The 13,064-nt window shown below is 35.3% G+C and overlaps 2 protein-coding genes across 4 annotated transcripts in view; one reads left to right on the forward strand and one right to left on the reverse strand.

Moving 5' to 3' along the window:
* ASPN (asporin) overlaps positions 1–11,035 on the forward strand; it is a 37,178-nt gene extending 26,143 nt beyond the window's left edge. Inside the window, exons 9-10 of one of the 3 annotated variants that reach the window (XM_067744940.1) lie at positions 6,760–6,805; positions 10,818–11,035. In XM_067744940.1, the coding sequence (XP_067601041.1) occupies positions 6,760–6,805; positions 10,818–10,900 (129 nt within the window). In that variant the 3' untranslated portion in view covers positions 10,901–11,035. Of the gene's footprint in view, positions 1–6,759; positions 6,806–7,120; positions 7,186–7,532; positions 7,693–10,817 lie in introns of those variants that run through there. The other 2 variants (XM_067744942.1, XM_067744941.1) reach the window with 2 other exon arrangements.
* Positions 1–13,064, reverse strand: part of CENPP (centromere protein P) — a 223,143-nt gene that overhangs the window by 121,724 nt on the left and 88,355 nt on the right. The gene's annotated exons all lie outside the window — the stretch shown is intronic.

The following is a 13,064-nucleotide window of genomic DNA, read 5'->3' on the forward strand; positions in this document are numbered from 1 at the left end:
GCTTTGTGGCCACCTAGAGGGGTGGGATAGGTAGGGCAGGAGGGAGGGAGATGCAGAGGGAAGAGATATGGTGATATATGTATATGTATAGCTGATTCACTTTGATATAAAGCAGAAGCTAACACACTATTATTGTAAAGCAATTATACTCCAATAAAGATGTTAAAAAAAAAAAAAGCGGACCTTGCTGCAGAGTAACAAACTCTCAAAAGCAAGTCCAGGGCTTCCCTGGTGGCGCAGTGGTTAAGAATCCGCCTGCCAATGCAGGGGACAGAGGTTCGAGCCCTGGTCCGGGAAGATCCCACAGGCCGCAGAGCAGCTAAGCCCGTGCACCACAGCTACTGAGCCTGCACTCTGGAGCCTGCAAGTCACAATTACTGAAGCCCAAATGCCTAGAACCCGTGCTCCACAACAAGAGAAGCCACAACAATGAGAAGCCCACGCACCACAACTAGAGAAAAGCCCGTGCACAGCAACTAAGACCCAATGCAGCCAAAAATATATAATTATTTAAAAAAGTGCTTAACCCATCATTCAAGACTTCCATGATCTACATTTAAGTAATGCTTTCTGAGCTTTTTAGTTCATGTTTACATCTTTTTATACTCCAGCTGAAGATTACTTGTTATTTCTCAAATATACTCTGTATTTTCTGGCTTCTGTGTCTTTATTAATGCTGTCTTTTACATCTATCAAAGTCTTATCCAACCTCAAATGTCTGTGTCAAAGGTCACCCATCTCAGTTCATCTTCCTGATTCTCCCATAAACGGATGTGGCTTCTCACACCCTACCCTCCAAATCTTCCCAGTATTTTGATGTGCTTCTCTTTTGTACTTATCAAAATCTAACTTATTATAGCTATTTATATATGGGTTTTTTTCTTCACATTCTCTAGAGGATTGTAGATATCTTGAGTGTAAGCACTTGATTGCAAAGTCATCTTTGCATCCCCTTTTTCTCCTCCCCCCCCACCAAAGCCTACCACACTTCATTGGCTCAAAGCATTCTTCTGGATTAAATCAGCAAAGGGTGCTTATCGAAGGGAAAGAAAAAGCCTTTATCCTCATTCTAACAAGGCAATGTGTTTTTATCCTACGTATCTTTCTTTCATCCTAGAAGCTCCCTCTCTGGCTCCAGTTCTCCCACAGACCCGATGCAGATGTACTGTGTGTTCCACATTACTATAAAGTAGGGGCAGGTGGCATTTTTTCCCAGTGCACATTTTTTCTCAATACAGTTTCTATCACAGGCTCTGGGAAGCTCTAAAACAGATCCGCCACCACGGGAATAAAGACGACCAGTGCTGTAACAAGGTACATATTCCCAGCAGTGACATCTCTCCCTTGGTAAAATAACAGCATGAAAATAAAGATAACTGCTTTAAAACGAGCCCTTCCATAGTCAAAGGAAAGAGCTTACAGAGGGCCCTTTAAAACGAGACCTTCTAAAGACAGGGGAAGAGCTTACTGAGGGACCTTTAAAACGAGCCCTTCCGTAGACAGGGGAAGAGGTTACAAAGGCTGCAAGGGGCAGAAACACAAGGACAAATTAGGCCAAGGGGCAAAAGCATGTGCCATGCCAGCTCTACATGGAAGGTGCAATCAGTCATATGAATTCCTAATATTAAAACTTGCAGTTTGAGTACTGGAGATTTCCTTTTTTTAAAAAAAAAATTTTTAGTTTTTAACACTTTTATTGGAGTATAATTGCTTTACAATGTTGTGTTAGTTGCTGCTGTATAACAAAGTGAATCAGCTATACGTATACATATATACCCATATCCCCTCCCTCTTGCGTCTCCTTCCCACCCTCCCTATCCCACCCCTCTAGGTGGTCACAAAGCACCGAGCTGATCTCCCTGTGCTATGTGGCTGCTTCCCACTAGCTATCTTGGCATGGACATATATATACACTACCAAATGTAAAAAAGAGATTTCCTTTTTATTAAGGAAAATTTTCAATAGAAGCAAAAGTAGACAAAACACTACAATGAACTTTCATCTACTTCTCACTCAGTTTTTAAAATTATCAACTTAAGCCAATTTTATTCATTTAAACTCCCATTGCTATTATTATTTTTAATAACAGCTTTATTGTGGATATAATTCACATACTGTACAATTTACCATTTAAAGTATACAGTTCAAAGGTTTTTAATATATTCAAGCTTAGCAGCCATCACCACAATCAGTTTCAGAACATTTTTATCACTCCAAAAAGAAACCCTGTCCTGATTAATGTCATTTACTCCCAGCCTTAGGTAACCACAAATCCACTGTTTCTATCAATTTGCCTATTCTGCACATTTCATATAAATGGAATCATATAATATGTGGTCTTTTGTGACTGGTTTCTTCCACTTATGTTTTCAAGGTTCATTCATGTCATAGCATGTGTCAGTACTTCACTCCTTTTTATTGCCAAGTAATATTCCATTGTATAGATGGACCACACTTATTCATCCATTCACCAACTGATCAACATATAAGTTGTTTCTACTTTCTGGCTGTTATAAATATGTGCATTCAAGTTTTTGTGTGAACATATGTCTTCACTTTTCCTGGGTATATACTTAGGAGTAAAACTGATGGGTCAAATGGCAACTTTATGTTTAACTTTCTGAGGAACTATAGATTGTTTTCCAAAGTGGCTGTGCCATTTTTATTTTTCATCAGCAATATATGTAGATTCCAAAATCTCCACATCCTCACCAACACTTGCAATTGTCCATATTTTTAATTTCAGCTATCCTAGAGAATGTGAAGTGGTACTTCATTGTGGCTCTGATTTGCATTTTTCTGATGACTAGTGATGTTGAGCATCTTTTCATGTGTTTGTGGACCATTTGTTATCTTTGAAGAAACATTTATTCAGATCCTTCACTCATTTTAATATTATTATTATTATTATTGAGTTGTACGAGTTCTTTATTTATTCTAGACACAAGGTCTTAATCAGATATATGATTTGCAAAATTTTTCTCCCATGTGTGGGTTTTTTTTTTTCCCACTTTCTTGATAGTATCTTTTGGCACAGAAAACAATTTAAATTTTAATGACATCCAATTTACCTATTTTTTCTTCTGATTCTTGCGCTTTTAGTGCCACATTTAAGAAACTGATGCCTAACCCAAGGTCATAATGACTAACATTATATTTTCTTCTAAAATTTAACCATATTAGCTCTAACACTTAGGTCTTTGTTCCATTTTCAGTAAATTTTTGCATGTGTTCCAGTTGTCTTAGCACCATTCGTTCAAAGCAGATCAAGATATAAAAGATTTCTATCACTCCAGAAGGTTCTTCTGTGCCCGTTCCCAGTTCATACTCCCACTTCATCCAGCAAACATCCATTCATTCACTCACTCCACCAAGCAGACATACCCATCCCAGAACCTTGCCAACCTCTCCTAAAAATTTCAGTATGTGTCAGTACTTCACTCCTGTATAACCCTCTCCTAAAAATTTCCTTAATAACTGTTAACTTGAGTAAACATAAGTAATAGGAATTCTGCTTCCTGGATCCACATGGCCTACCCTCTCCTTTAACAGAAAAGAAAATATTCCCATTAATTTGGCATTCCCATTAATTTGGCAAAGGGAAACACATCTTATCACCCTTTCCTGAGTCTGAAAACGCTATTGTTTTGTACTCAGTCCCAGTCAGTGAAAAAAAAAATTTAATGGATTATATAGACAACTACTTTTTAATTGTGTATATTATCTTGGAACTTTACTCTGTGAGGGTGGAAAGTACTGGCTGCTCCATGAGCCTTTGAGTGCTTCCTTGCTCTCTCTTTGCCATCTGTGGCTGGTTGTATGCTGGTCTTTTTGAATTCTTCTCTCTATACCTCCTTATTTGATGAAGTTTCTATGATGTCTTCCAGTTTTGTTATCATGTGGCTTATTGATTTGAATTGTACTTTTATCTCATGTGGTTTACTTAGGAGTTAACCGGGAGAAACACAAAGCAACAGTCCAATTGTCTGAAGAGTAAAGATTTGCAAAATATCTTCTTGAAATAAGAGCTATCCTCCCAAAAACAATTAGAAAGAAGGTACAATATCATTTGCATATGATTCATATGCAAAACCCAAGAGAATCAACCTGAAAAACCCAAGAGAATCAACTGAAAAATGATGACAGTGTCACACATATAACAAAAAATGGGTATCCATAAACATATAAAAAAACCCTAAAAATAAATAAGAAAAAGACAAATAACACAACAGAAAAATGAGCAAAAACATTAACAGGCATACCTCAGAAGAGAAAATCCAAATGGCTGAAAAACATTTGAAAAAATGTTCAACCTCTTTAGTAATCAGGGAAATGGAAATTAAAATCACAAGTAATACCATCATATACCTAAAAATTGGGGGGAAAGTTAGATAATGTCAAGTATTAATGAGATCTAAAACAACCATAGCCTTTCATTCCCACCACCTCCACTTGCTTATCTGTAACCTCCCTCCAGCTGTGAGACACCTGGCTCCCCCATTCACCACAGTTACATAACCATTCCTTTCCAGCATACATCACAGTAGTGTCAGAACTATTGACTTAAACCCCTGTGCTCATTCATTTTTACCCCTCTGCCTTGCTTTGTTCCTCTCCATTGCACTCCACACCACTTGATATGTTTATTTTCTCTCTTCCTCTTCAGTGATAATAGGGAATTTTACTGCTGGGTTCTCAGCACCTAAAACTGCCTTGAACAAAGTAGGTGCTCAACAAATATTAGCTGGATGAATAAATGAATTAAAAATCTTTATTATGGTTTATTACCATAATTACCAGTCTCAGTCAGACCTTTCCTAGCCAGCACTAGTTATCTGGCTCTGAGATAGTTTATCTACTTCAGTCAAATTATAATCATAGAATATAATTTAGACTTTCACCAATTCAACTGACTTCTCTCCCTAATTGCTACAATTATAATCACCAACTGAGGGAATTCCCTGGTGGCCCAGTGGTTAGGGCTCTGTGCTTTCACTGCCGAGGGTGAGGGTTCAGTCCCTGGTCAGGGAACTAAGATCCCGCAAGCAGTGCAGCACAGCCAAAAATAAATAAATAAAACTAAAAACAATTTTTAAATAAAATAAAATAACCACCAACTGAAACAGTGAACTATCACAATCACTTGCAGCTTCTAGTTTTCCTCTAAGGCCTGACTCAAACCACCCTTCCCACCCCCTGCGAAACCTAAACCTCCTAGACACCATCAACCTTATTTAAATTTCCTAGACACTTTCAACTCTGAGTGTTCTAGCTATATATTGATAAATATTTTCACATTTGTTAGGAACATGAACAACATAATCACTATCATAAGTTCAAATCACAGAGTTAAAAGAAGAATTTAATAAAAATTAAGCTGTTAATTTTACATTAACCTTCCAAAAGAACTGTGAGGGCATGTAGAATGATTTTTGGAAAAAGTACAGATTTGCTCTCTTCTCCTTAGCATGGAAGTCTGAGTTTTAAGAACAAACACTAAAAGGAAACATATGGAAAAGATCAGTAACAAGATGAAATCTTGGCCCAAATATGGTCTGCCACGTTTTACATACCAGTGTCTCAAATAATAGATGAGGTTTTTACAGTATTGCCAAAACATCTCTTGAAACACTGTACACTTTTTAAAAATCTGAAGTATAACAAAATAAATCTTGTGCATTCTTTATGAAAACGTAATGGAAAATACTATTTTGAGGAAACAAAAACAAATTCCAGGAATCACTTTACCTTATTAGTTTGTACAAGCTTGAAAGAATCTCCCAAAGAATGAACTCAAAGTTCACTGCCAAGAGATACAAGTTAACTCTGTTTAAAATATGAAAATATTGGTATAAAAATATAGCATTTAAGTAGTTAACTGCCACTCTTCAAGAGAGACAGCTCAGTGAAATTTGTAAATTTTCTACATCTGCAAAATAAAAGCAATAACAGCTGGTCAACAGAAGTTCCTAATTCCATCTTATTCAATACTATAAAATTATTTTTTTGTACTAGTAAAAACAGACAAATCAGAGATATACCTTCTGAGTGAATTCCATAACTAAGAGATTAATTTTATTTCAAAGGTTATTAGAACACATGCTAGTGGATGTATTTGGGAGGAAGGTGAGAAAGGGGATAGCTGATAGAAAAGAAGGTATACTTCTTTGTATGGAAAAGTGATATATTTAATGTGTCACTAATGACCATCTATTTCATTTTTAAAATAAACTAGATATGAAATGCTGTATGTTTCTCATCCTGGTTCTTTGTCTTAATAAAGGGAAGCACTGGTGTGAATACACGGTATCAGACAACCGAGGTCTCAAGATGACTCTGAGTTCCACCTTAAAATGCCAAGACACTGAGCTCCATGTTACAGTGGACCTTACTTTGAAGAATTCTTTGGCATGAAAATGAAAATAAAACAGTAATCAGTACATGCTGTTTCATTTAGTTCTGTTTGCCTTTCATACTAGAGGAAATTCTTGCCATACCTCAAACCAAAATTAAGGGGAAAAGAAAGAAGTAAGCCACATAAATCTGACCAAGAACACAAGCATTTTAATTTGAGTCCACAAAGTTTTGGATAATGAAAAGAAATACATAATTTTAATTCAACCCAAGTATTTTCCAAGTAGATTATATTTGCTTAAATTGCTATAGCAATTCAAGGGACAGCCCTGCCTGGACACACAGTTACTGTGGATTTTTAAGAGATTCAGTTTAAGAATTTAGGAATTTCTGATTCATTTACAGGATTTGCAAATTCATCAGCCCCTGAAAACTAAAGCAAACTCAACAGGTATGATGATAAAATAATTTTCATTTTTTAAAGAAAATATTCCTACTGTTTAAAATATATTTGATTTAACATTAAAATAGATTATAGCCATCATAAATGCACATTTTTATAAGCAATATCTGGTAAAAGCTACATTAACATTTGATTAGCAAAAATATTCAGGGAAATAATATAGGGAATTTAATTTTCTAACTTAAGATTTACCCAATAAATGATTTTTGTTTAGATTTTTTTTTACTTTGAATGAAAGATTCTCACGTTAATGGAATAATTTTCTGTTTCTCTCTCCCTCTCCCTCTCTCTCTCAACTTTAAGTGACAAAAAAACAGCGAACGCCTCTGAGCCATACATCTGAGCAATGCTAGAGATTCTGGTTTTAGAGAAATGGGTATTTGTACAAATTTCACTAGAAATTTTCTCAAAATTTCTTTATTAACCAAATCTCTGATGTTACGATGTGTTTGCCTCTTCCTCAAAGAGAAAATACAAGTACTCTATCTAGCACTGAATGTTCTAGTTTCTTGGGTTTCAGTTAATTAAGATCCAAATGTATTATGGCTAAAAATAATTTTGAGACTTTCATATTTTTAATAGCAAAAGAGTTTTACTTCCTTAGGCCTTGTGTGTGACAGTGATGTATACAACTTTAATTTTACAGGGTTAAATTTAAAACTGCTTTGGAAAAAATTCTGAATCATATCCTAATACTTGGTTTCTTATATTTTAGTTTCTGTGGCATACCAACAAAACAATTAAGTTTTTAAAATAATAAAATGCTATGAAGTTTTCCAATTACTTTAAACTTTCCAGGACAAAGTTCCATCTCATTTTGATTAGTAATTTAACTTAGAACTTTCTTGATGAAAGCACGAGTGCTTTTTTCCAGGTAAGAGAAATGTTATGACATAGAAACTTTTTTAGCTATAATATGAAAAATTCATATTAATGAGTAATTTTAAAAACCTGGTAACATATTTCAGTTTGCCTTAAACTTTCTTTTTCACATTTGTGATTTTTCTACTAAACAAGGTAAGGAATACAGGTAGGAAAGTGAATATAGTATATTGTGACAGAAATATTCAATAGAAAATAGAATAGCCATGTTCTCTGTGAAAATGTTCATTTAGAGAAATCACTGTGGTGAAATAAATGCCTAGAAATAATCAACATTAGTAGCAATAAACATCACTAACAAGATGTAATCTATAACAAAAAATCAATCATGCATTCAACAAATCTGTGAGCACTTACAAACTGTGCATTGTACTAGAGTCTGTCAAAAATTAGAGGTTGAGAAATGAGATGATTGACAGTGAGTTATAATGTTTTGCTATGAGTTATGCTATAGGAGACAAGGCATAAATTGCCGAACATAAAAGGCAGAAGTAATAAGAGTATGCCTTGCAAATGGCTGGTAAAAGATTAGCTGAATGAAAAATTTGGATAAAAAGAAATAAGAGAGGACTATAACAGGGAAAATGATCAGGGGTGAAGTTGAGGAGTAAAAAAAATAGAAAATAATGGGTATATCAATGGAGATGGAATGGATTTTAGACCAGAAAACAGCACTTATTGAAAAGGGAGTGGGACAAGGTTGAGCTAGAGGGCCGAGGTCCTCAGTGGATGAGGACAATGATGATGAACTCAGATTTAGAAGAGAAAATGTCTTCAGGGAAAGACCTTTCTTCTTAGGCGGCCAAGAAGACCAAAAGCAGATAATACTAAGAATCCCTTTATTTTCAGAGAGGCCCTCATCATGAGGTCTTGATTCCTAGGCAAAGGTAAATGCTGAACCAAAAGTATCATCCAGGTCTCCTTTTTTCCCAACAATTTCTTGTAGTTGTTGAACAGTCATGACTTTAATTCTCAAATGTAAGATTACTAACTGATGATTACTGATGTTCTAACACAAGGTTAAAATTCAGAGTTCTGATGAGCAGTACTCTTTTCAAAGTTCAACTGTGTATCAGTCAGCTTCTGAGACCCCCTACATGGCCTGACCCTGCACAGCTGCATGTCTCTGCCTCTGCTTCTACTTTCATCTCAACTCCATGGTGCAGTACTTTAAATGAAGTATGACAAGCACTTAAAAAAAAAGTTGATATGCTATGGTATAATGAGTATAAAATACTATAATTTTAATACATAAAATATTATCAACTAGAGAGTAATATGTATAGGGTGTTCTATACCCATTCCTGTGAATCTCCCGAAGTCTTGGCCAAATGATGTCTGCAAAGGTTTCCCTGTCTCCCGCAAGCAGGGTTAAGACACTGGTTCCCACAGCACTGGTATCTCTGCTGCAAACCGTATTTCCCTCTGCCTGAGAATATGTCTACTAAATTGTATGCTCATGTCTTCATATTTTCTTCATTTCTGTATTTCCCACCAAGCACAGTGCCTCACCTCTAAAATTCGAGACAATCATCAAGTAACCCAATCAAACTAACTAAATCACTAGTAATATTTGCAAGGCTCTTTTCTAACCATGTCCACACACAACATCTAGTACAGGGTCACTAATTATAGCAGGTGAAAAAGCACTACTAATCATACCCACTGGGAGCTTCCCAGTGCCCTGTCTGGGTCAGCCAGCACTGAACACTGCCCTTTGGGATGAGACCATACTCTTTCACTTCTCCTCCCAGGACTCTATCTTACTTGATGCATGAACACTGCAGTGTGAAGATTATGGCTCAGCTATATTAATGAATTAAACTAGGTGTTCATTCCCAGAGTGCAAATTCCTGAGGTCACAATTTAGGCCTTTAGGTTCTGGTTGAGATTGGCTGTAACAGTCTTATTGTGCTCCTTCAACAGTTAACCACCACATCCCAAACATCTCACCCTTTGTTGCTTACATGTTTTTGCTCATCTCTTCTAGCTGCAAATCTTCCCTATTTCCCTCTGTGAGAACCCTCACATTCCTTCAAAGTCTAATGCAAATGCCATGTCCTCCATGAATCACATGGATAAAAAGGAACAATGGATGGAGTCTATTTAGATTTGCAAAAGGAAACTTTATGAATTTCAAAATCAAAATTGTTTAAAAGATGAAACCATTACCATTTTGGCATTTTATGTAGGAAGGGATAAGATTAAATAGAAGTCAATATATTAGAGTAAATGATTGTCTCTTCTATTTTCTTGGTGAAGAAAGAGGCAAAGTCATCATCTGATTCTCCACTAAGACCTAAACTCCTGGGAGACAGGACAGTGTGTTTTTAATATCTGTGTATCCAGAAATTAACTCCAAAATATCAGTGGAAAGAAAGAAGCTAGGAAGGTAATAGGAAAAATGTATAGAATAATCAATTAGAAAATAATTTTGTAGAATGTAAATGTTGTGTGTGTTTGTGATTTAAAGTAGTTATTCAAGTAGAGTCAGAGACAAAATAATTGGATTCTGCAAACTATTTCACAGGGAAAATTTGAAGTCACAGTTAGTCTTGGACAGAAAACACTAAGAGGAAACATGATAGTTATTTTTAGTATCTCAAGCTTTCACGTAAAATGGAGTGTTCTATGTTCTTCCAAAGAGCAGAAAAGAACATCAGCAAACAAAAGTTGCAGCGGGAAAATTTTGGTTAATATCAAGAATCTCCTAAGTAACTAAAACATAGAGTCTCTCTTCTCATAGGCAGTAAACATCACTGAAGGGGCCAAATAGTCAGTGAGAACATCCAGCATTTATATGGAAAGAGCACTTGGCTTTGGGGTGGAGAGATGTCATGCTATCATTGTAAATCTATAGTCTAGTAAACAAGACAAATCGAGATTCTCTTAAAAGATGGTTACTTAGTCTGGTTCAATGCAGTATGTGACTTTTTAAAAAATACCACCTTATACATTAATTTTGGTCTGAGCAGTACCCATTAATTCTGGACACTCTTTTATATATTTCAATACAGATATAGATATTATGCATTTTATATAACTGTCAATTTATATAGAAATTATTCTAAGTTTACTCACTTTTCCCACAATATATTTCCTTTTTGCCTTGTAATAGGACAAAAAAAGGAACATGGGCTTTTCAAGTCCAGTGTGTGTCCTTTTCTTCTTTCTTGGAGTCAAAGTATATTGCCAGTATGAAAGTTATCAATGGAATGAAGATTATGACCAAGAACCAGATGATGTCTACCAACCAGAATTCCAATTTCATCAAAATGAAGATTATGGAGTTCCATTTCATCAGCATACTTTAGGTTGTGCCAGTGAATGCTTCTGTCCACCTAACTTTCCATCATCAATGTACTGTGATAATCGCAAACTCAAGACTATCCCAAATATTCCAGCATACATTCAGCAAGTTTATCTTCAGTTTAATGAAATTGAGGTTGTGACTGCAGATTCATTCATCAATGCCACTCATCTTAAAGAAATCAACCTCAGCCACAACAAAATTAAATCTCAAAATATTGATCATGGTGTGTTTGCCAAATTGTCAAATCTACTACAACTTCACCTACAGCATAACAATTTAGAAGACTTTCCATTTCCTCTTCCTAAGTCTTTGGAAAGGATTCTTCTTGGTTACAATCAGATCTCCAGACTGCAGACAAATGCTGTAAATGGGCTAGTAAACTTGACCATGCTTGATCTTTGTTACAATCAAATTGATGATTCTACATTACAAGAAAAAATCCTTGCGAAAATGGAAAAACTAATGCAGCTTAACCTATGTAATAACAGATTAGAATCAATGCCTCCTGGTTTGCCTTCTTCACTTATGTATCTGTCTTTAGAAAATAATTCAATATCTGCTATACCAGAAAATTACTTCAAAGAACTCCCAAAACTTCATGCTCTAAGAATGTCACACAATAAACTACAAGACATCCCTTATTATATTTTTAATCTTTCCAACCTTATAGAGCTCAATGTTGGACACAACAAACTGAAGCAAGCATTCTATATTCCAAGAAATTTAGAACACCTATACCTAGAAAATAATGAAATTGAAAGTATGTAAAATTTCATTTTTTTGTGTGTATTGTTTTTATTTTTATTATTTATTTATTTAATTTTAATTTATTTACTTATTTAATTTTTATTTTATATTGGAGCATAGTTGATTAACAATGTTGTGTTAGTTTCAGGTGAACAGCAAAGTGATTTAGTTATACATATACATGTATCTATTCTTTTTCAAATTATTTTACCATTTAGGTTATTATAGAATATCGAGCAGTGATCCCTGTGCTATAGAGTATGTCCTTGTTGTACATGTCAATCCCAAACTCCAAATATATTCCTCTCCCCCACTCTTCCCCCCTGGTAACTATAAGTTCGTTCTCTCAGTCTGTGAGTTTGTTTCTGTTTTGTAAATAAGTTCATTTGTATCATTTTTTCTTAGATTCTGCATATAAGTGATATCATATGATATTTTTCTTTCTCTGACTTACTTTACTTAGTGTGATAATCTCCAGGTCCATCCATGTTGCTGCAAATGGCATTATTTCATTCTTTTTTAATGGCTGAGTAATATTCCATTGTATATATGTACCCTATCTTGTTTATCCATTCATCTGTCGATGGATATTTAGGTTGCTTCCATGTCTTGGCTATTGGAAACAGTGCTGCAATGACATTTGGGGTGCCTCTATCCTTTCGAACCATGGATTTCTCCAGATATATGCCCAGGAGTGGGATTGCTGGATCATATGGTAGCTGTATTTTTAGTTTCTTAAGGAACCTCCATACTGTTCTCCATAGTGGCTGTACCAATTTATATTCCCACCAACAATGTAGGAGGGTTCCCTTTTCTCCACACCCTCTCCATCATTTATTGTTTATAGATTGTTTGATGATGGCCATTCTGACTGGTGTGAGGTGATATCTCATTGTAGTTTTGATTTGCATTTCTCTAATAATTAGCGATGTTGAGCATCTTTTCATGTGCCTCTTGGCCATCTGTATATCGTCTTTAGAGAAATGTCTATTTAGGTCTCCTGACCATTTTTTGACTGAGTTGTTTGGTCTTTTGTTATGGAGTTGTATGAGCTATTTATAAATGGAGACTAATTCCTTGTCGGTTGCATCGTTTGCAAATATTTTTTTTCCATTTTGTAGGTTGTCTTTTCATTTTTTTTATGGTTTCTTTGCTGTGCAAAAGCTTTTGAGTTTAATGAGGTCCCATTTGTTTATTTATTTTTTTATTTCCATTACTCTAGGAGATGGCTTAGAAAAGATATTGCTGTGATTTATGTCAAAGAGTGTTCTGCCTAAGTTTTCCTCTAAGGGTTTTATAGTATCT

Source organism: Pseudorca crassidens, chromosome 7 (genome assembly GCF_039906515.1).
Source record: "Pseudorca crassidens isolate mPseCra1 chromosome 7, mPseCra1.hap1, whole genome shotgun sequence".
NCBI lineage: Eukaryota > Metazoa > Chordata > Mammalia > Artiodactyla > Delphinidae > Pseudorca > Pseudorca crassidens.